Below are 24,134 nucleotides of genomic sequence, written 5' to 3'. Positions count from 1 at the left end.
TAAAATCACGGGCTAGAGACCGTGATTTAGAATAGCATGGGAACAGTCTAAAAAATTACAGCTTTGGGTAGTTTTATAAAAGGGAAGATCTTCAGGACTTGCTGAGGGATTGAGCATGTGGGAGTGGGGATTTTTTTTTTTTTTTTGGTCAAGGGCCATTTAGATGTTTATAATATCTTTTGTGAGCCAGATAAAGTTATTAATACAGGCAGATAGATGATCATGAGCAGCTGATGAAGGGTACCTGTTTACAGCTGGACATTCTCTGCACTGCAAGTAACAGGGGTGCCCTTGAAGTTTCAAATAGGAGCTTCTGGGTAGATTGGGAAGCAACAAAAGGGAAGACTAACATTTAGCATAGGGTAGGTGAGAATTGTCCATTTGGAGTTATGAAATAGAAATGGATATACAGGCTGGGAGTTTGGCCTAGTGGTAGTGTGCTTGCCTAGCATGCACGAAGACCCAGGTTCGATTCCTCGGTACCACATACATAGAAAAAAGCCGGAAATGGTGTTGAGGCTCAAGGGATAGAGCTCTAGCCTTGAGAAAGTCCAAGGACAGTGCTCAGGCCCTGAGGTCAAGCCCAGGACTGGAAAAACAAAAAAACAAAAAACAAAAAAAAAAACCAAGAAATGGATATACATTTTGAAACTCAAAATGGGAGCTGAGCTAGAAAGAGAAGTGGGCATTTCAAGGCTTTTAAATCTGACCAGGTGGGTGAAATGACCTAAGGAAGACTTTAATTTTGGATATTGAGTGGCCCAAGTACTGCTAGCCCACGGTACAGACCTAAGAGGATCAGCTAGAGCGGCAGTGGAAGGAATTTTTGCTGTTAGAGTGCAGCAAGAAATCAACAGCCTTTCAAGACGAGTGCAGGGCAGCAGGGCGGGGTTGCAGAATACTCTTGAGAGCTTTGGGTTTATAAGATAAGAGCTAATATATCTTTTAATACTTTTGGCAAGAGCAGCCTCATTGAGGTGGCAGAACTAGAAAGTAGATTGACGTAGGTTGGAGATTAGGGATGAATGGAAGAGAAAATGGAGACAAGATGTTTGGCTTGAAGGAGTAGAGGGTGGGAGTTGCAGAAGGATACAGAGCTAGGGGAAGGCCCTTTAAAATTTTTTATTTTTGCCTGATGCCAGTGGCTCATACCTGTAATCCTAGCTATTCAGGAGGCTGTGATTTGAGGATGAGGGTTCAAAGCCAGTTCAAGCAGGAAAGTCTGTGAGCCCTTTATATCCAATTAAGCACAGAAAAAGTCAGACATGGTGCTATAGCTCATATAGTCCTAATTGAGCAAAAAGGAATTTAGGGATAGTGCCTAGGCCCAGAGTTCAAGGCCCAGGCCCAGCCCAAAATTTATATTATTATTATTATTATTATTATTATTATTATTATTATTATTATTTTGCCTGGTCCTGGGGCTTGAACTCAGGCCCTGAGCACTATTCTTGGGTTTTTCTCAATGCTAGAGTTCTACCACTTGAGCCACAGCACCACTTCCAGTTTTTTCTATGTATGTACGGAGGAATCAACCTGAGTCTTCATGCATGCTAGGCAAGCACTCTACTACTAGGCTAAACTCCCAGCCTCAGAATTTTCTTTCCTCTTTCTTTTTTGCCAGTCCTGGGTCTTGAATTCAGAGCCGTGTGTGTGTGTGTGTGTGTGTGTGTGTGTGTGTGTGTGTGTGTGTGTGTGTGTGTGTGTGTGTGTGTGTGTGTGTGTGTGTGTGTGTGTGTGTGTGTGTGTGTGTGTGTGTGTGTGTGTGTGTCTCGGTTGTGGGACTTGAATTCTGTGGCTAGGTGTTGTCCCTGAGCTCTTCAGCTCAAGGCTAGGGCTCTACCACTTGAGCCACAGTGCCACTTCTGGTTTTCTGGTGGAGATAGGAGTCTCACAGACTTTTTGTGCCCCAACTGGTTTTGAACTATGATCCTCAGATCTCAATCTCCAGAGTAGTTAGTATTACAGGTATGAGCCACCAGTGCCTGGCTCTGGGTTCTGTCTTTGGACACATTTTGCTCAAGGCTAGTGCTTTGCCACTTGAGCCACAGTGCCACTTCTGGACTTTTCTGTCTATGTGTACAGAGGAATCAAACCCAGGGCTTCATGCATGCTAGGCTAGCACTTTCACACTAGGTTATGCTTCCAAAACAGTGATTTTTAAAGAGGGAAAAATCTGTAACCTGCTGCAACAGGCATCATTTACTTACACAGCTAATATATTTAGAAAACTAGGCTTGTTGGGATTGAACAAGAAAATGTCTATCAGCATTCAATACATGGAAAGTACTTAAGTATTGGCTCTGGTGGTAGAGACAAGCAGAGAGGTTCAAAGCCTCCATAAACTATTCTAGGGGCAGGGAGTGTGGCCCAGTCATAGAGTGCTTGCCTAGCATGCATGAATATTGGATTTGATTCCTCAGTACCACATACACAAAAAGCCATAAGCCCAAGGACAGTGCTCAGGCCCTGAGTCTAAGCCCCAGGATTGGCAAAAAAACAAAACAAAACAGACCAAAACCCACAACTTGTCTATTTCCAAACAGTTTAGTAGTAAAACTGCTTTCCTGTAGTTCTTCGGCATCCCCTCTCCCCTTCCCTGTCTCCCCTCTCCTTTTGCCCTTTTCTTAACCCCCTTCTTTTTGTGCTAGTATTGACTGGGCTTGAATTCAGTGTCTGGGTGCTGTTCTTGACCTTTTTCACTCAAGGCCAGAGTTTTATTACTTGAGCCATAGCTCTACTTCTGGCTTTTTTTGCTATAGCTAGTTGTAGATAAAAGTCTCCTAGACTTTTTTGGCCTGCTAGCATCAAACTAGCATGTTCAAATCTTAGCCTCCTGGGTAGTTAAGATTACATGTGTGAGCCATTGGTGCTTGGCCTGAATTTTCTTATTTGCTTTTTTCCTTGCCTTAAAGTTTCTTGTTCCATTTCTTTTAAAGTTTGAATTTGCCTTTCTTAACCCCACAGTAATAACCCCTTTCCACTGTTCCAGTTGCCACCGTCTTCTTTCTTAACCTCTATGGTATCTCTTCAGTAACTGTGGTTTCTAACTACCAGGCTGGGATTTTCCTCAGTGCTTAGTTATTCCCCAAGACCAGAAATATGCATATACATATTAAGAACTATCTGTGGGTAATAAGTTCTTATTTGTGCAAATATTTTCCTAATATATATAACTTTTTGCTAGGAAATCTTCTAAAAGCATTGTAAACAGGTAGTTGATTTTTGTTACAGTTGCTTTTATGTTATTTTCACTCAGTGGTAGAACTACTGTGTAGAGGTCTGCCTTATTTCTTGGCCTTGTAAAGAATGCTCATACTTGAAAGATTATTCATCATTGCACTAAAAATACTCAACATTTTGCATTCTGCTTCATGTTCTTCACCATTTTACCTTTGCTGTACCAGTCTCTTTAAGCAAAAATTGCTTGGACAAAGGTTATGATTCTTCTACTTCACTTCAGAGATTAGCCCTTGGGTTATATCCTGTTCACTTCCTGTTTTGTAAGTCCCCTCCAGCTAAAAGTTTTACAGCTGAACATTTGCAGTCAATCTGATGAACAAACTGACTACACTCCAGTTGAATGTATTCCTAAGAGAAAATTTCATGCTTCTTATTGATAGCTCTGAATCACTTGTAATATTCAATGTACATATGTGAAAATAGAACGAGGTAACTTGGAATAGGTGGGATTGGGAGAGATGGAGGAGAAAGAATGCATGACAGTGGATTAAGATGCATTGTATTCATAAACTGATGAATTGAAACCACTTTGTACAATGATGTAAAGATAATTTAAAAATTAAAAATAAATAAGCAAACGGTCTTGAGAAGAGTTCACTTCAAGTTCACTATATGAGTAATGGTTAGGTAACTTGCTCAGTGAGCTTGAAAGAGCCTACAACAGACCTACCTGGTCTTTGAATGAAGCTCTTTGCTCTGTTGTTTTGTTTTTGTTTTTTTGCCAGTCCTGGGCTTGAGCTCAAGGCCTGAGCTCTGTCCTTGGACTTTCTCAAGGCTAGAGCTCTACCACTTGAGCCTCAGCACCATTTCTGGCTTTTTTTCTATGTATGTGGTACAGAGGAATTGAACCCAGGTCTTTGTGCATGCTAGGCAAGCACTCCTGGCCAAAGCTCTTTACTCTGAAGCCCAATCTGCCACAAGAACATAGCACATTTGACTTTTAGTTGTGTGGTTAGTACTCACATTAAATGGGGGAATCTTTGCTTTGGTTTCAGTTGTTAGCAAGTCCTCAATCATTGTCAGAGTTATGGTGCTTAGTTGAGAGTGTTACCTTACATGAGTATCATATCTGATCCTTAGCTTTATAAATAAGACTAATTCCTAGTCCTGGCTTATGTATCTTTGCAGGTATTGTAGACATTGAGACAATGAATGAATGCTTTTCCAAGTAAGAAAACTTCACTAATAGGTAGTTCAGTTCCTCATTCACTCATTTCCTTAAGACTTCCTTTTTTCTTTCTAGATTTCAAATTTAGGGAATGTAGCCAAGCCTCAAACCAGAAGCTACATTAACCCCAACTGTGAATTTCTTTGCTTAAGAAATTAGTGGGTATTTGGCTAATGCGAACACTCATATTCTGCTTTCTGCTTGTTAACTTTATGGGCTTCCTCAATTTTATCCCACATTTTTATTAAAAAAAAATACTTTTGGGCTGGGCGTTTGGCTTAGTGGTAGAGTGCTTGCCTAGCATGCACGAAGACCCGGGTTTGATTCCTCGGTACCACATACATAGAAAAAAAAAACCCGGAAGTGGTGCTGAGGCTCAAGTGGTAGAGCTCTATCCTTGAGAAAGTCCAAGGACAGTGTTCGGGCCCTGAGCTCAAGTACAAGACTGGCCAAAAAAAAACTACTTCCATAGGGCCAGGAGTTTGGCCTAGAGGATTAGTGCATGCCTAGCATGCACGAAGACCCAGGTTCGATTCCATTGTACCACATACATAGAAAAAGCCAGAAGTGGTGCTGAGGCTCAAGTGGTAGAGCTCTAGCCTTGAGAAAGTCCAAGGACAGTGCTCAGGCCCTCAGCTCAAGCCCAGGACTGGCACACACACAAAAAAATACTTCCATGTGGCAAGCTAATTTTATCCCTCATACTCAGAGCCTTCATTTCTTCCTTTATTGTATCAGTTTTGCTCATCTGTTGGTTTTCTGTTTTTAAAATAATGTCAAGCGTTCTGGTCTCTAATAAGCTCGCTTTCCAAACCTGCCTCTTCAGCCATATCTCTGGAAACTCTTCTGGCTGCACTGTAGAATATTCCCTCTTTGTTTAGATTCCTTTCCTTTCCCTTGCCTCAGGAACCTTCCTCCATGATTAATTTACTCTTTCTTTAACTTCCATAAAAATTCTTGGATATCAATTTATAATTATGGGTTGCTTAGTGATAGAGATACTTTGAGAACTTTATCATTAGACAATTTTGTCCTCTATAAACATCATAGAATGTATTTACATGAACTTAAATTACACATCCAGGTTATATAATATAGCCACTTGTGTGTATGCAGCTCTTCATTGCTTAAGACATCCTTATGGGACTCAGACTCTTAAAGAATTGAGGATACTCCAGTGCAAGGCATGAATGTGAGACTGGTCCTGGCTAGTAGCTGTCCTCCTTGTGTGGAACCTGTATTTCTTTTTAAATAAGTTGTCACTTGGCATGGTGACTTAAAACTTTTATATTCTATTATATGACTTTCAAAAGTAATCCTACAAGCCAAACTTAAATTTACAGATGAGCTTTATTTTCTGTTTATCCTCCAGGTCTCTGCCCAGGAGTAGTATCCATGGCTTTGGTATCTCTTCCCTTCATGTTTCAGCTCAAAAGAATTTCTGTTCCTTCCTCCTGTGGTGCATGTTATTTTATGTCTCCCCAGTTTGTCTTATACTTCCAATGAAGGAGCAATAAAGGACTCCTTAAGAACAGGGGTCATATTTTAAAAGCTAGCTTATGTTGTATATGGAAGGAAACGTCTTTAAAAACTAAAATCACACAAGTCAATGAGATGTTGGCATGATGCTGGGCACATGAGAACTGCAGGTGACAGGGTGCAGCAGATTCATGATTCCAGTCTCATGCCTACTGCAGGGCATACATCTGTTGAGTGAAAAGGCAGCCACAATTGCATATATGAATCAAAATAATTATGTGTCTTTTTCTTTCTGCCCACTCTTTTCCTCATCCACTTGATCTTTTATTTCTGTTTGCTAAGCTCTTAGAGTTGACTTTCGTACATTAATAACTTCATGGTAGAATTCCAGTATACTTTTATATCTCCCACAATGATGGAACCCAATGTCTCTGTGCAGAGAATAAACCTAGTTGAATGAATGAATGCAGAATCCAGTGCTTTGGGGATAGTGAGCAGGAGGCAGTGCAAATTAATTATACTTGCCATCTGTGCGAATTTTTTTTTAAATTACTCAATCAAGCAAGGAGCAGCCATGGAGTTATGTTGGTTGTATTTGTTGAAAATACCTGTAAAGATTTTGGATGGAAATATATTTAAATTCTTTTCTAGTTCTAAATTTCTTTAAGATCCAAGGCCTTATTGTTGCCTATTTGGAAATAACCATGATAGCATAAAAGGAATAGTTATATAATGTACTTATTTTCTGGCAATTGACTGTAATTATTTATCATTAGAAGAACTTAGCATTTTTTAATTGTTTTCTAGAGTGTCATTTTAAGAATCTAAAGTAGTTGCTGCTTAATTTCATTACCCAGTTTTCCCAACAGGATAAGATTACATGATCTTTGATTTACATTGTAATCCCTGGTCAATTTACAGGTAAATGAAGAGGAGCTTTTTTTTTTAAAGGGTTGAGAAAACCTATTAATATAGCTTATTACTGGTTGCTAATGATATTAATGATGTTTAATGATATTAAACATCCTTTCAGATTTCATAGTTGAATATATGAATATATATCTTTGTAATATTGATTCTTAGTCCATGAACATTATTTAGATTCTTGATTTCTTACTTTCGTGTTTGATAGTTTTTAATATATAGATTCTAGGTGCTTTAGATTTAGGGTTACATATTTTATTTTGGGAGGTTTGAAAAAGATTTCAGAGTCCTGTTGTTCATTTCTAGAATAAAGAAGTGATAGATATTTTGGTATTGATCTTGTAACCTGCCGCTTTGTAATTTTACTCATAAGGATCTCTTTTTATAGATAAACTGGATATTCTAAATAGGCGATCATGTCAACTATGAGAGGTTTTTGTTTTTTTGTGCAATCCTGGGGCTTGAACTCAGAGCCTGGGTACTATCCCTGAGCTTCTTTTGCTTAAGACTAGAGCTCTTCTACTTGAGCCAGAGCTTCATTTCTGGCCTTTTTTTTTTTCTTCGTGGTGTGAGGAGGTAGTAGTTTATTGGAGACAAGACTCAAGGACTTTCTTGCCCAGGCTGGCTTCCAATTGTGATCATCAGATCTCAGCCTCCTGTGTAGTTAGGATTATGGTCATGAGCCACTGGTGCCCAACTTGTGAAGATTAAAAATATATTTTTAAACTTCAAGTGGTTCTACAAAGAGCTACAGTTTAACAAGCCCATTTATGTGTTTCAGTGCTTCTTGATTAGTCACCCCTGCCATCACTCACCCCATCTTAACTGCCCTTTCCCTCCAGACTCATTTCACATTTCCCACTTCCTAAATCATATATTAAATATTGATTTTGTTGAATATTCTGCTTTTGTTTGTCCCATTCTCTTTTTCATTCATCCATTCCTCTTCTCCTGAGCTTCCCCCATTCAAACTTACTTGAGCTTTCTGATACTCATCTTGTTAAACTGTTTATTGTTTAAAAAGAAGATTAACTTTGTGGATTTCCATTCCTGCATAAGGAGACTGTGCATCACTCTCCGTTGAGTTTTATACCTCCCTTTACAGCCAGTTTCTTTTTATTACATCATTAATCTGGTTAGGATCTCTGGCACAATGTTAAGGAAAAATGGTGACCTGGCTGATCCTTGCTTTGATTTCAGCCTAAGAGAGAAACACCACTAAACTGTTCACACTCCCAAGATAGTAACCTCAGTCCATTTATGAGGGCAAAGTCCTTATGGCTTAATCACTTCTCATTAGGCCTCATTTCTCAGCTTTATTGCATTAGGGAAGGAGATTTCAATACATGAGCTTTGGAGGATACATTTGAAGAGTAGCACATGTTGTATGTAAGAGATTGAACCTAGATGTTTCTGTTATTCCTTGGATCTCTCTTTTTCTCTCTCTCCCTCTCCCTTTCTCTCTTCTGTAACTCCTATCCTTTGAATGGACTTTGTTTAGATCTTTTCTCTCCTTGTTTTCATCTTGACTTTTGACCTACTGTAAGTTATTCCCAACTTATCTCTCCATCTTCTATTGAGGCTTACTGCTGTTTTCTGTCATATTTCCAACAGGTTCCTTTTCATTTTAAAAGCACATTGTTCATATCTCTTAGATATTATCTCATCTTACACTTCAGTATAGGTTTTTTTTTTTTTGGTGTGATATGGAACCTAAAGTTGTTTTTTGTTTGTTTGTTTGTTTGTTTTGGCCAGTCGTGGGTCTTGAACTCAGGGCCTGAGCACTGTCCTTGGACTTTTCTCAAGGCTAGTGCTCTACCACTTGAGCCACAGCACCACCTCCAGCTTTCCTGGGTCTTTGTGCATGCTGGACAAGCATTCTACCACTAGGCCAAACTTCTGGCCAAACCTAAAGTTTTAATCATGCTAGGATCTGTACCACTGAGCCAGATCTCCAGTCCCATGATGTGAGTATTAATGTGGTTCAAGTTTTCATTTTCATGTGATATCACTGTTTCCCCCAGGTTTTTCATTTTTCTGTTTGCTTTGATCTCTTTCACATGAAGAGTCTTTTTTTTTTCCCCTTGAGCAATCTAGTAGTATATGATATAAGGAAGGTAAAGCCACTCTCTTGTGAATAGACCTATGAAATCATCCAACAAAACAAAAGTATTAGTCCAGGAGCAGGGTACCAGTGGCTCATGCTTGTGATCCTAGCTACTCAGAAGGCTGATATTTGAGAATGGGGTTCAAAGCCAGCCTAGTCAAGAAAGTTCTCAAGACACTTAGCTCCAATTAATCACCAGAAAAACTGGCTCAAGTGGTAGAGTGCAAGCTTTGAGCAAAATAACCCAGAGACAGCTCTCAAGCCCTGAGTTCAAACCCCCAAAATCACACACACACACACACACACACACACACACATACACACACACTTAGTCTAGGGCCATGATATCTACCTGTTATTTCAGATAGGCAGCTTTAGATAGGAGGATCATGGTATGATCAAGCAAAAATGTGAGACTCTATCCAGAAAAACAACTGAAAGCAAAAAGGACTAGAAGTGTGGCTCAAGTAATTAACATAAGATCCCGAGTTCAAGTATGGACTCTGCCCCAAACAACAGATTGGCATTAGAAAGGCATACATATTTTTCATTTTGTTTTAATATAGTTATGTGGGATTAGGGACTTCATAGGAAAAAACCTAAAATTTACAAAGAAATATTTAGATTTAAACTCTTACATACGATTTTATCAAACAGCAATAAATTATGAAGAAGCAACTAGACAATGAAAGAGTATATGGGGGGAAAATAAGGGTCATTTTGGTTAAGTTTATTTGTACATCTCCATGTTGTCATCTCCTTGTTGACAACTGACTTCCAGTAGTGAGAATGTTCTCTTCTTCATACCTGGAGGCCATCTTCTAATGGAGAATTTATACTTTGCTTCGAGGCAGATAAGGGGAATGCTGCCCTCTCTCACCTGCTATTGCTCAACTTCCTTCAAAAATACTTTAGAAGGGATCCCTTTCAACTACCTCCTCATCCTTTTAGGTTTTTTTTCTTTTAATTTTGTTTGTAGGAGTAAAAAACTAAAAAGTTCATTGATAGACATGCAAGTGGCTGAGGCTTGTTGACAGAGAGGATTTTTGTTTCCAGTAAGATTCCTGTTCATTATTTACTTCACTCAGGCTTATATTGACCTAATTCATCTTGAAGCTAGAAGTTTCAGAATACAAATGACAGGGGAAGAATTTTCTTTCTTGCCCCATTTGCCCCTAACCTTACCTAAGTTCATTGCACTCTGAGTATAACCTAGACAATGAAAAGCCATAATTGTTAAGCTTTTGGAGATTCATTCATGGATGTATTATCCATGTTGGCATATCTAACTTTACATGATACAAGAGGCATATGCTTTTCAGATACAGCAATTGTAAAAGTGACTTTACTATTATATAACCTCTAGGATAATACTAGGTTATATTTCATTCATATTTACAACATCAATGGATAGCATTAATGCTTTTAGTAATGTTTCATAAATGAGAAGACTAAAGCACAGACAGAATGGTAAAAATAGTTTATGACATAAGCAGGTAGGCACAATACTTTATTAACTGTTACTTGTGGGGGATAGTTCTGGGATTTGAGTTCAGGGCCTTGGATGTGCTAGGCAAGTGCTATATTACTTGATCTATGTCTCCAGCACTTCTTGCTTTTAGATTATTTTTCATATGGGGTCTCACATGTTGTCTGAAAGGCCTCACACCATGAGCCGCCTACATATGGCCTTCCATGTAGCTGGAATGAGTTTGGTCCTCTTTAGCCTTGAACTATGATCTTCCTGATCCTCCCAAGTAGCTGAGAGTACAGGAATGAGCCACTATGCTAAAAGATAACTTATTGTTTATAAATTAAATATATAATATTAATAATGATATTATATGATTAATACAATTTTTTTTTTATTGTGAGGCTTGAATTGAAGGCCTGGGTGCTCCCCCTGAGCCTCTTTGTGCTCAAGGCTAGTGCTCTACTCCTTGAGTCACAGCACAGCTTCTGGCCTTTTCTGTGTATATGGTACCAAGGAATCAAACCCAGGGTGGGCAAAAAAGTTCTTGTGAGACTATCTCCAGTTGAGACCTCAAAAACTGGAACTTGGCTAGGAGTTTGGCCTAGAGGTAGAGTGCTTGCCTAGTATACAAGAAGACCTAGGTTCGATTCCTCAGTACCATATACATAGAAAAAAGCCGAAAGTGGTGTTATGGCTCAAGTGGTAGAGCCCAAGGACTGGCAAAAAAAAAAAAAAAAAAAGTAGAACTGGGTTAAAAGCGTGCCCAGCCTGGCTTTGAACAGCGACCCTCAGATCTCAGCCTCCGTGAGTAGCCACTAGTGCCCAGCTAATCAATAGTTTTTTTAAAACATTTTTGATGAGTTACCATTTTTTTCTTTCTGAAACGTGAACTGTCGTGATCAATTGTAATCTATAACTGTTGATTATGTGGGAGGGTATATGAAAAAGAAAGAGAATTTAACAAGAAATTTTCATACTACATTACAACCAAAAGACTTTTCTTTCGGCTGTTATTCTGTTACCCTTCAGTCCCTTTGGAAATAGTAGACCTGACCCAATTCTCTTTTAGAATGAATTCCCAGAACAGTATGTTGTATTTTTGTTCTTCTAATCAAGTACAGTGTAAGAATTGGCTTGTAGCCATTGCTTCTATTTTTAAACATAACAATATTCCTATCAATTCATTAAGATATTAGCTTTACTATATTTACTGATCCTGAGAGGAACATAGCTACTTTATATATAAACTGTTCTTTCTTTACCATGGTTTTTATTTTTTGTTAGTCATTTAATTTCCCAACAGTGATCCTTGAACTATATATTCTAAAAGAAAAATTGCATCTACTAGAAATTTAATGTTGAATAATAATGCTATCTGTTTGTGAAGCTGAGATGGGAGGATTGAAGTTTGAGACCACCCAGGTCAAGAATTTGCAAGAACCCATCTCACCCAATGTAAAGTCGGAAGCCATAGTGTAGGCCTGTTATCCCAACTACATTGGAAATGTAAATAGGATGTATAAGCATGGCTGTTGGGAGCTGGGAGTGTGCTCTAGGTCTTGTGTTCAAACCTCAGTTTTCTTTCTCTCTCCTACCCCAAATACTTTGGTATTCAGTGTATTTATGTTGATGTGCAACCAGTCTCCTAAAGTTTTAATTTCTGAAGACTAAAACTTGTTGGCCTTCCATGTGTGTGGTTCTACACTATGGACTCAACCAACTGCAGATTGACCATACTTGAAAAAAAATTGCCCCTGAAAGAAACTTGCACAGGCTTTTTTCTTGTCATTAATTTGCTAGCTAGCTAGCGTTTACATTGTACTAGGTACCAGGCTAAGTAATCTAGAGATGATTTAAAGTATTCTGGAGAATACACATATAGGTAACTACCATGTCTCTTTACAAGGCCTGGAGCATCCACAGATTTGGGTATGTTCAGGGGCTCCTAGAACCAGATCACTGCAAATAAGGAAGGGTAGCTAGTCACTGCACACCACCATCCCCTCCCTCAGACCTTAGCAGCCATCGTTCTGTTTTCTGCTTTATTGATTTTGAACTAGTCTCCGTTTTTGTTGTTTTCATAAAGATGTAAATGCTCTGGCATATAGTGTTGCCAGTCTTACATACATGTCATTTTGCAGATGAATGAGTGTATCTGTAGGATGAATCCCTAGAAGGGAAATGGCTGGGTAAAATGGTTTGTGAACTACTTTTGAAATGTAGTGACAAATTGACTTTTAAAAAAGTACCAATTTGGGGGCCGAGAGTTTGGCCTAGTGGTTAAAGTGCTTGCCTAGCATGCATGAAGACCCGGGTTTGATTCCTCGGTACCACATACATAGAAAAAAAGCCGGAAGTGGTGCTGAGGCTCAAGTGGTAGAGCTCTAGCCTTGAGAAAGTCCAAGGACAGTGCTCAGGCCCTGAGCCCAAGCCCAGGACTGGCAAAAAAAAAAAAAAAAAGTACCAATTTGGGCTGGGAGTTTGGCCTAGTGGTAGAGTGCTTGCCTAGCATGCATGAAGACCCGAGTTCGATTCCTTGGTACCGCATATGTAGAAAAAAGCTGGAATTGGTGCCGAGGCTCAAGTGGTAGAGCTCTGGCCTTGAGAAAGTCCAAGGACAGTGCTCAGGCCCTGAGCTCAAGCCCAGGACTGGCAAAAAAAAAAAAAAAGAGAGTACCAATTTCAGCTACTTAAGCCCAGGGACTGGCAAAAAATGATAGAGCAATAGAAAGAAATAACCTGTATTATTATAATTTTTCGTTGCTGTATAATATTCCAATGTCCACTGTTACTTTTTTATTTAAAGAATTTATTCAGATTGATTTTTACATCATATTTTATTATATTTATTTATTTATTTATTTATTTATTTGCCAGTCCTGGGCTTGAGCTCAGGGCTTGAGCACTGTCCTTGGACTTTCTCAAGGCTAGAGCTCTACCACTTGAGCCTCAACACCACTTCCGGCTTTTTTCTATGTATGTGGTACCAAGGAATCGAACCTGGGTCTTCGTGCATGCTAGGCAAGCACTTTAACCACTAGGCCAAACTCCCGGCCCTACATCATATTTTAAATGACGTGTTTAACAAACAAGTATTCAAGAAGGGAATCTCTACATACAATCACTGGCTCTTAGATTTTAGAACATAATTAAAATTAGGCTGAGGGTTTATATGTCATAGATACATATTAATCTATGTAATAAAACATTATGTCTATAGAGTCATAAAAAAAGTACCAATTTCAACATCCCCCAGCAATGTATCGGTTGTTTAAATTTGCTTCAGTGAAGCGAGCTTGTCAACTGAACTGAATTGGAAAGTTGCAAAGGAATGGTTCTGACAAAGCTATGCTGCTGAAGTTTGCAAGAAGCTAAGCTCTCCAGGTTTTACCACTGTTCCTAAGGATTGTATTGTATTCTACTTTTTTGGGGCCGTGGTGGGGGCGGGGGTTTATTACTGGGACTTGAATTCAGGCCTTGGGCACTGTTGCTTATTCCACTTGAGGCTAGAATTCTGCCACTGGAACCCCAGCTCTTCGCCTGGCTTTTTGCTGATTAATTGGAGTTAAGAGTCTCACAGACTTTCTTGCTCAGGCTGGCTTTGAACCAAGATCCTCAGATCCTAGTCTCCTGAGATCTTGGGATTAGAGGTATGAGCCACCAGCACCTGGCTTTCATTAATTTTTTTTTTTTCCCATCCTGGGTTTGAGCTCAGGGCCTGAGCACTGGCCTTGGACTTTCTCAAGGCTCTAGACCACTTGAGCCTCAGCGCCACTTCTGGCTTTCGGATCTTTGTGCATGCTAGGCAAGCACTCTACCGCTAGGCCAAACTCCTGGCCCTATTTTTTTTTTTCATTTAAATATTTTTCATAGATACCACAAACTATTACAGCATCTGACAGAATGATGGTATTTACCTCACTTTGTGTGTAGGTACCACACTTAGCACACTGATACATTTTTAGTTCTGCTGAAAATTTTTTCACAGATGACTAAGATCATTAAAGGGGATAGACACCTTGCTTAATTGAGTTTCAACAGATAGAAATAGGGCCCTTCTCTTAAACCAACTCTTAGGAGCAACTCCACCATGTTATGAGAAGATCCAGTGGTGATAGTAAGAGGGAAATGGGGAAGAGGATGTTGAGGACTGTGAAGCAGGGACTCTAGGCCTCCTGATCCCTGGGTATCCAGCACTGTCAACACATCATGCTTATCCTCTTCCTGATACCAGAGTGAGATGAGGCTAAAGTGTAAGTGACTATAATGTATAGTGAACTTCTGGTGATTCACATTAGGCAGCTGAAGAACCCTTTTGAAAACTGAGGTCCAATTTTATTTTTAAAAATAACTTTACGGGCCGGGAGTTTGGCCTAGTGGTAGAGTGCTTGCCTAGCATGCACAAATACCCAGGTTCAATTCCTCGGTACCACATACATAGAAAAAAGCCAGAAGTGGTGCTGAGGCTCAAGGGGTAGAGCTCTAGCCTTGAGAAAGTCCAAGGACAGTGCTCAGGCCCTGAGCCCAAGCCCAAGACTGGCAAAAAAAAATAAAAATAAAAATAAAAAAAATAAATTTACTATATAAAATGAGTCAGAGAATATACATATAGTTTTGTGCAATACTTTTATCTATAGATTTTAGATAAATTTATTCCCTCCATGCATTGAATAACAAATATTATTCCTTCTTTAAAAAGATGGAATACTCGGGCCCGAGTTTGGCCTAGTGGTAGAATGTTTGCCTAGCAAAGACCCAGATTCGATTCCTCGGTACCACATACATAGGGAAAAAAGCCGGAAGTGGTGCTGAGGCTCAAGTGGTAAAGCTCTAGCCTTGAGAAAGTCCAAGGACAGTGCTCAGGGCCTGAGCTCAAGCCCAAGTCTGGCACCAAAAAAAAAAAAAAGATGGAATACTCTGTGTATAGATTGTCTTATGATTTGTCTGTATAGGAATAGTGGTCCAGAGATACAGTGAAAAGACAAAACTCGGCTGGAAATTTGGCCTAGTGGTTAAAGTGCTTGCCTAGCATGCACGAAGACCCGGGTTCGATTCCTCGGTACCACATACATAGAAAAAAGCCGGAAGTGGTGCTGAGGCTCAAGCGGTAGAGCTCTAGCCTTGAGAAAGTCCAAGGACAGTGCTCAAGCCCTGAGCTCAAGCCCAGGACTGGCAAAAAAAAAAAAGAAAAAAAGACAAAACTCAAGCCTAAAGGATGGGATTTATCTCAGTAATAAAGTTTGCCCATGGGCCCGGGAGTTTGGCCTAGCGGTTAAAGTGCTTGCCTAGCATGCACAAAGACCCGGGTTCGATTCCTCGGTATCCCACTTACACAACCAATCCGGAAGTGGCAGAGACGAGACTGCAACAAGCGACAGAGAGCGAAAGCAAGCAAGCGGAGCCCAACCGAGTGGTGGCCGGAGTGAGCAGGGCCGGAGCATGCGGGAGCGAGCCGAGCCAGAGCCAGCGAGGCCGGAGCGAGCGAGGCCAGAGCCAGCGAGGCCGGAGCGAGCGGGGCCGGAGCGAGCGGGGCCAGAAAGAGAAGGGGGCCAAAAAAAAAAAATAAATAAATAAAGTTTGCCTTGCATGTGAAAGGCCTTGAGTTTGATTCCCAAAACCATGTTAAAAAAAAAAAGCAAGTTTCTCCTACTATGCTCTCAACACTGACCACTGACTGGTTTTGTGTATACTGGCTGTGGCTTGAACTCAAGGCGGCCTGCTGCTCTCACTTGGCTTTTTCCACTCAAGACTGTACCACTCCGGGGCCGGGAGTTTGGCCTAGTGGTTAAAGTGCTTGCCTAGCATGCATGAAGACCCGGGTTCGATTCCTCGGTACCACATACACAGAAAAAAAGTTGGAAGTGGTGCTGAGGCTCAAGTGGTAGAGCTCTAGCCTTGAGAAAGTCCAAGGACAGTGCTCAGGCCCTGAGCTCAAGCCCAGGACTGGCAAAAAAAAAAAAAAAAAAGACTGTACCACTTGAGGCACAGCTCCATTTCTAGCTTTTACTGATTAACTGGAGATAAGAGTCTAGTAGACTTTGCTTCCAAGGCTGGGTTTGAACCTTGATCACCAGATATCAGCCTCCTGAGTAGCTAGGATAACAAATATGAGCCACCAATGTTGTACTAACACTGATTACTTGTAATGCCAGATGTGTAGGGGAGGTCCTCCGCCCCCGCCACCTTGCACTAATCAAGAAGTCACTTCAACAGTGGACACCAGTTGGGCATCCTCTAATCTAAGTCAGTTTAGACATCATCAACCTGAACATGGTATCAGATTTCATAGGTTGGGGATTAATCGTCAGAGCTCCCCTTCCCCCATACACTATCTTTAGGTGTCAGTCACCAGCCCCAAGTTGTTTATCTGTGTCTTTGGTATATCTTCTATAATAAACTGGCAAATTCTTCCCTGGGTTCCGTAAGCTACTTGGGCAGATTAACTGAACCTGAGCAAAGGGTTGTGGGAACACACATTTTATAGCTACTTGGAAAGGTACAAAGGGAGGATCATAGAGCTTCTATGCCTTCTCTGGGGTGCTACTCTCCAAGAACCCCTAGATAATCAGCTCCTTGAACCCCATCCTTGGGGATTTTATGGAAACTTAATTGCATATCAAATAATAAATACTAACATGTGTGGAGATACCCGCAAGACCTGTCTGCTCAGCATTCCTTCCTTACTACATTCCTTCTTAGAGATATGGGTCTGAATTCTTTCTGAATGATATCATATCAGACAAGAAAGATCAGAGAAAGACAGGGAAGATTAGATGACCTATGACTACCACAAGAAAAAGAAATTCAAGTTTCTATGGTCTGCCTTGAGGAAGCAGTTAGGAGCTAAGAACCTTAAACAATAGCTATATATATTATAGCTCATAATATCACAGTTAGTAATATAGTATAGTTTGGGGGTTATTATACAGATATGCTCTATATCTTTTAATGGATTTATACTCTTCTTTTACATTATCATTTTGTTGTTTATTCTCATACAGGTAAACATTTAACTTGTAACAAATGTCCTACATACCTATCTATATTTTTCCTATTTGGGTAATCCTATTTGTAGTTTATAGAATAAGTTCCAGGAAAGAGAGTTTTTGCATTAAAAATATTGACCATTTTATATATATATATATTTTTGCCAGTCCTGGGCTTGAGCTCAGGGCCTGAGCACTGTCCTTGGACTTTCTCAAGGCTAGAGCTCTACCACTTGAGCCTCAGCACCACTTCCAGCTTTTTTGTATGTATGTTGTACCAAGGAATCAAACCCGGGTCTTCGTGCATGCTAGGCAAGCACTTTAACCACTAGGCCAAACTCCCGGCCCAACCATTTTATATTTTAGTAGATATTTGGGTCTCTATAAAATGATCTGTCAATATCCTGATTGTGTATGCATGTGTGCCTGTGCACGTGTGCATGTGCTGAACCTGAGGTTTGAACTTAGGGTTTGGTCACTATAACTGAGCTGCTTTTGCTGAAGGTTAGCACTCTACCACTTGAGCCATAGCTCCATTTCCAGATTTTTCTGTGGTTAGTAAGATAAGAGTCTTCCTGTCTAGGCTGGCTTCTAGCTGTGATCCTCAGATCTCAGCCTTCTAAGTAGCTAGGATTATAGGCATGAGCCACTGGCAACCTGTTCATGGTATAGAAGGTGTCCTCATTAATGTATGCCATTTTTTCCTAATAGTGGGTTTCCAATTATATAAAAACTTTAACACTTTGAAATGTTTTAATTTACAGTGATGGAATGGGGAGAAGATATTAAAGAAATTTCAAAAGATGAAGCAGTGATGTTGGTGAACCATCAGGCAACAGGAGATGTATGCACACTGATGATGTGCCTACAGGACAAGGGACTGGTAAGCCATCCTGAAGGCAGCATGCCACTATTGTTTGACACATAGACTTATACTTTGTATGTATAGTTTTCCCAGAACTATAGAAAATCTTGGTAAGAAAAAAAATAAGTAACTTGAAGTAACTTCAGAATAATGACTGAGGAACTTAAAAAGGTAAACAAATGGGATAGTGTGAATTACATCTCAATAAAACTACTTAAAAATAGTAAATCAGGGCTGGGAGTTTGGCCTAGTGGTAGAGGGCTTGTCTGGCATGCACGAAGACCTGGGTTCGATGCCTTGTTACCACATACATAGAAAAAAGCCAGAAGTGGTGCTGTGGCTCAAGTGGTAGAGCTCTAGCCTTGAGAAAACCCAAGGACAGTGCTCAGGCCCTGATCCCAAGCCCAGGACTGGCCAAAAAAAAAAAAAAAAAAATAGTAAATGAAAATGAAGAAAAGTTAATGCAGTCTAAGTGCATAAGTGATAAGTAATCATTTTGAGAAATGCAACCAAAAATTTGCTTAAAATTTGCTTAAGGAAAGAGCGTAAAAGCAATGAGAATATTATGTTAGCATGGGATCTAGGCCAGGAGAAATTAAGTTCATTGTTATTTTGGGTTGCATTTACAAAGACAGAGACATTGGGCTAGTTTTATCTAGTTTTATTTCAAGTTTGTGTTTGAACTGTTGATTTTTACATTACTTATATTAATAACTAAAGTATATCTATAAGTATATTTTAATTTTTTTTTGCCAGTCCTAGGGCTTGAACTCAGGGTCTGAGCACTGTCCTTGGACTTTCTCAAGGCTAGAGCTGTACCACTTAAGCCATAACACAATTTCTGGCTTTTTCTATCTATATGGTACCGAGGAACCAAACCCAGATCTTCATGCATGCTAGGCACTCTTAGTGCTAGGTCAAACTCCTGGCCTATAAGTATATTTTAAAAATAAATTTGATCTTCATCATTAGAAAGAACTACTACCTAAGAAGTTAAAGAAGTTAAGTTTATAGAAACTAAATGAATGAATAGTGTTTAAAATCAGTGGAGTTAGTATTTGGCCTAATTGTAAGTAAACAAAACACTACATGTTAGTTAAGTGCTTAATGTTTATAGCCAATGACTATAAGAAGTATAGAGGCACTGTCCTTTCCTCAAGGAGACAGCAGTTCAATGAGAGGTGTAGCAACAGTGTCATGAGCAATTCTTAGTTGTAAAATGAAAGGACTTTAGCTGAGAGTGAGCTCACTGTTATGTGGTGAATACAGAAAACGTGGAGCTAGCACAACGGTGTTCATTGCAGCATTATTTACCATAGCAAAGATATGGAACCAACCCAGAAGCCCCTAGTTGATGAGTGGATCAACAAGATGTGGTATTTATACACAATGGAATTCTATGCTGCTGTCAGAAAGAATGACATCACCCCTTTTGTAAGGAAATGGAAAGGCTTGGAAAAAATCATATTAAGTGAAGTAAGCCAGACCCAAAGGACCCATACTCATGGAGCTGAGATCTGAGGATCAGTCTGGGCATGATCCATGAGATTCACCACCAGAAAACCAGAAGTGGTACTGTGGCTCAAGTGATAGAGCCATAGCCCTGAGCTGAACAGCTCAGGGACAACACCCCTGACTTTAAGCCTCATAACTGACAAAAAACAAACAAACAAAAAAAACAGTGATTACTCTGAGATCATCCAGTGTTCTTAAGTGGTTTTTGAGTCTCAAAGATTGACTAAAATGAGCAGCATAATATACCTAATTGTATTCTGTCTCCAGATAATAACTGTACTAACCAGAATGTTAGGTAAGCTGAAATTCATACGTCATGTTGACAAGGGGAAGGTTGGTTGGTTTGATTACATAAAAAGTTTCTAATTAATTTGTGGTTCATTTTCCTGTCCTAAGTAATTTTGTTTTTATTTTAAGGTTAGTTAATACTGATTTTTTTTTAATTAATTAATTAATTTATTTTTGTGCCAGTCTGGGCTTGAACTCAGGGCCAAGGCACTATTGTGATCTTTTTGCTCACAGCTAGTGTTCTATCACTTGAGCCACACCTCCACTTCCAGCTTTGTTGTTGTTATTGTTAGTTAACTTGAGATAAGAGATTCTCAGACTTTTGTACCTAGGCTGGCTTTTGTTTGTAATCCTCAGATTTTAGCGTCCTGAATAACTAGGATTACAGATATGAGCCACCAGCACCTGGCATTACCAATCGGTTTTGATAATGCTCTGAAATTACTAAGTAATTTTAAACCTAGGATTTTTCTTATTTCAGGAAATGGAAATTGAGAAATATAAGAGCAAAAGCGTTAAAATAATCTCTACTTCCTGCTTAGTAAGCATGGATATATATTAGGTTATATTTGTGTGTGGGAATGCTCATTTGCATTCATTCATTTCTCCATAACATAATTTATATCCGTTTACAGAAGGAAGGTTATTGCTAAATTGTGAATAGTCTTAAAGTATTCTACAGTATTTTGAATTCCAGAGACTTCAGGGACACCCACTCATGATTTCTAGTGGACACACGTGTTAGTACAACCACACTGTTGCTCAGAGCTGTCCTGGCAATTGCTGGATGTTTTGCATATCTTATTGCACACACTAACTGCCTTTTTTTTTCTTCTTTCTTGATAAACCATGGCACATTTCAAATGAAGTTATACATGGCTTATCTTGCATTTATTTTTGCACTGGTGTATTAAACATGTTTTCCATGTTAAATGTGAACTGAATATGTACTGCTGTTTCTAATGTGTCCCACCTTAAAGCTTTCATTTTATTACCTGAATATTTTCTGAGGAGAGAAAAAAGTAAAATAAGTATGTATACATTAAAAAATTAGTTTAAAGTTTATTGATTTACAACATTTTACCTAAAATAAATTATAGGAAATTTCAGAATATAGCTTTACTAACTCAATTTAAGTGACTCTTCATTTTGAAGAGATAAATCTACAATAAATGAAAGATTAAACATATGAAGCTAATTGCTTCCATGTTGATATTTTAAACCCAGAAGCCAATAAATTATAGCTATACTTCATATGGTCTGTGAAGTTAAAATGTTTCATAGGCTGAATTCATTTTTTATGTCTATATTTTTCAACAAACTCCACTTAATTTAAGTCTTGGTTAAGTCAAACAAAATAGCCATTATTGCAAAGCTAAACTAGAATGAAAAATCAGATCCTAGTGATTTGATACAGAGGGATCATCTAACTGATGATATATGGTAACTCAGTTCTTCACTGGGTACATATGTCTCTGTTTTATTTTATTTTTTTTACTTTTGGTAGTTTGAACTTGGGGCTTCCTGCTTACTCAGCCGGTGTTCTACCACTTTCACCATACCTCTAACCCAGGTCTTTACTGAGTATTTTGCTTTGAACCTTGATCCTCTAGCTCTCCTGAGAGCGAGGATTACAGGCATGAGCCCCTGGTCTCCAGCTTAAAAATCTTTAAGTGATTTAGCCAGGCATGGTGGCTCACACTTGTAATCCTAGCTACTTAGTAGGCTGAGATCTAAGGATCGCAATTCAAAGCCAGCCCGGACACTAAAGTCACTAAAGTCTGTGAGACTCTTTTTTTTTTTTTTTTAATTTTTTATTGTAATTAGTAAAAGGGTTACATGATATTTGCCAGATAGAAGGTGCATTAATTCACATACATTGATACCCTTTCACATGTCTTGGTACCCATTACCCCCCCCCGTGAGACTCTTATCTCCAATTAACCACTCTAAAACTGGAAGTAGCCCTGTGGCTCAATGAGTAGGGCAATAACCTTGAGCTGAAGAACTCAAGGACAACCCCCAGGACCAGAGTTCAAGTCCCATGACCAACCCAAAAAAATCTTCGAGTGATTTAATACAGTAAAGTTGATAGCATGGAAAAACTAAGGAACTAACTGTAATTTGTCACCTTTGAACTTTTTTTTTTTTTTTTTTTTTGCCAGTCCTGGGCTTGAGCACCACTTCCAGCTTTTTTCTATGTATGTGGTACTGAGGAATCAAACCCGGGTCTTCATGCTTGCTAAGCAAGCACTTTAACCATTAGGCCAAACTCCCGGCCCCACCTTTGAACTTTTATAATGCTTTGTAAGTACAGACATGAATACCAGTTACTTACAGTTTTTTTTTTTCTTTTTTTGTGGGTCATGGGGCTTGAACTTGGCCTAGGCGCTGTCCCTGAGCTCTTCAGCTCATGGCTACCATCCTACCTCTGGGCTTGGGCATGGTCCCTGAGCTCTTCAGTCCAAGGCTACCACCCTACCCTTGAGCCAAGCCCCACTTCCCATTTTCTAGGTTTTCTAGAGATTAATTGGAGATAAGAGTCCTAGGTCCTTTTGTGCCGGGGCTGGCTTTGAGCCTAGATCCTCAGATCTCAGCCTCCTGAGTAGCTAGGATTACAGGCATGAGCCACCTTGCCTGGCTTAGTTTTTTTTTTTCTAACATGCAAATTAACATAATTCTTTGGCTGGAGATGGTGTTTACATTTATAATTCCCAAGGGATGCCAAAGTAAAACTCATTGCATTTTACAATGAACTTATAGCTTTTACTTTAAGGCTTATAATAAGGATTTCCTTGTTATTTTCCTCAGCAGGAAATAACAATTAGTCACTTCATTGATTAGATCCTGTTTGTACTTTGAATTTTAAAATTTGCTTGATAGGAAGTCTTCTGGTCTTACAATGAGAATCTTGTCAGCAATGGATTGTGTTTAAGGCCTGAGACATTATAAATACACCAGCAAGCGTATGGATTTCCACACACAAATAACTATTCTTTTTTTTTTTTTGCCAGTCGTGGGCTAGGGCTCAGGGCCTGAGCACTGCCCTTGAACTTTCTCAAGGATAGAGCTCTACCACTTGAGCCTCAGCACCACTTCCGGCTTTTTACTATGTATGTGGTACAGAGGAATCAAACCCAGGTCTTTGTGCATGCTAGGCAAGCACTCTACCACTAGGCCAAACTCCTGGCCCAAATAACTATTCTTTATAGCGTAATAGAACATATGAATCATCCTATTAAATTATTTTATAATTTTTTAAAATTTTGAACAGTAACTTTTTATATCTTAGCCATTAAGGTACGTTCACATTTTTATAAAGTTTTAGTGCTTACTAATTAAGTGTATAAACTTTGTTAACATTAACCATTTATTTGTATTGATTCAATATGATTTCATAAACTTCATTTAGGTAAAACAGATTTGAAATCTTGTCTTTATTTATTTATTTATTTGCCAGTCCTGGGCTTGAGCTCAGGGCCTGAGCGCTGTCCTTGTACTTTCTCAAGGCTAGAGCTCTACCACTTGAGCCTCAGCACCCCTTCCGACTTTTTTTTGTATGTATGTGGTACCAAGGAATCAAACCCAGGTCTTCGTGCATGCTAGGCAAGCACTTTAACCACTAGGCCAAACTCCCGGCCCCTTAAGTCTATATTTAAGAAGCTAATTTGTGCTGGGAATTTCGATTTCTTGTTACCCCATACAAAAAAAAAAAGCCAGAAGTGGTGCTGTGGCTCAAGTGGTAGAGCTCTATCCCTGAGAAAGCCCTAGGACAGTGCTCAGGCCCAGAGTACAAGCCCCTGGACTGGCCAAAAAATAAAAAGTTAATTCATCTTGGCTTGTTATATAGTGATATGTGTGTTTATTAGATTTAACGTATTTAGTCATTGAGAATATATCTGAGCTGGGTGTGGTGGCTCACACCTGTACTCTTAGCTACTCAGGAGGCTGAGATCTGAGGATCCCTATTCAAAGCAATCCAGGCAGGAAAGTCCATGAGACTCTTGTTGTTTTTGCCATTCCTAGTCTTGAACCCAGGGCCTGAGCACTGTCATTGGGCTTTCTTCAAGGCTAGCGCTTGAAGC

General features: G+C 39.4%; 1 protein-coding gene across 2 annotated transcripts in view; it reads left to right on the top strand.

Moving 5' to 3' along the window:
• LOC150038975 (acyl-CoA:lysophosphatidylglycerol acyltransferase 1-like) overlaps positions 1–24,134 on the top strand; it is a 58,415-nt gene that overhangs the window by 12,399 nt on the left and 21,882 nt on the right. For both annotated transcript variants that reach the window (XM_090328159.1, XM_090328158.1), the window contains one exon: positions 18,146–18,264. In XM_090328159.1, coding sequence (XP_090184285.1) covers positions 18,146–18,264 — 119 coding nt within the window. The remainder of the gene's footprint in view (positions 1–18,145; positions 18,265–24,134) is intronic.

Source organism: Megascapheus bottae, unplaced genomic scaffold (genome assembly GCF_031878675.1).
Source record: "Megascapheus bottae isolate mThoBot1 unplaced genomic scaffold, mThoBot2.hap1 H_1, whole genome shotgun sequence".
Lineage (NCBI taxonomy): Eukaryota > Metazoa > Chordata > Mammalia > Rodentia > Geomyidae > Megascapheus > Megascapheus bottae.
Note: the sequence above shows the minus strand (reverse complement) of the source record. Positions and strands in the feature narration are given on the sequence as shown.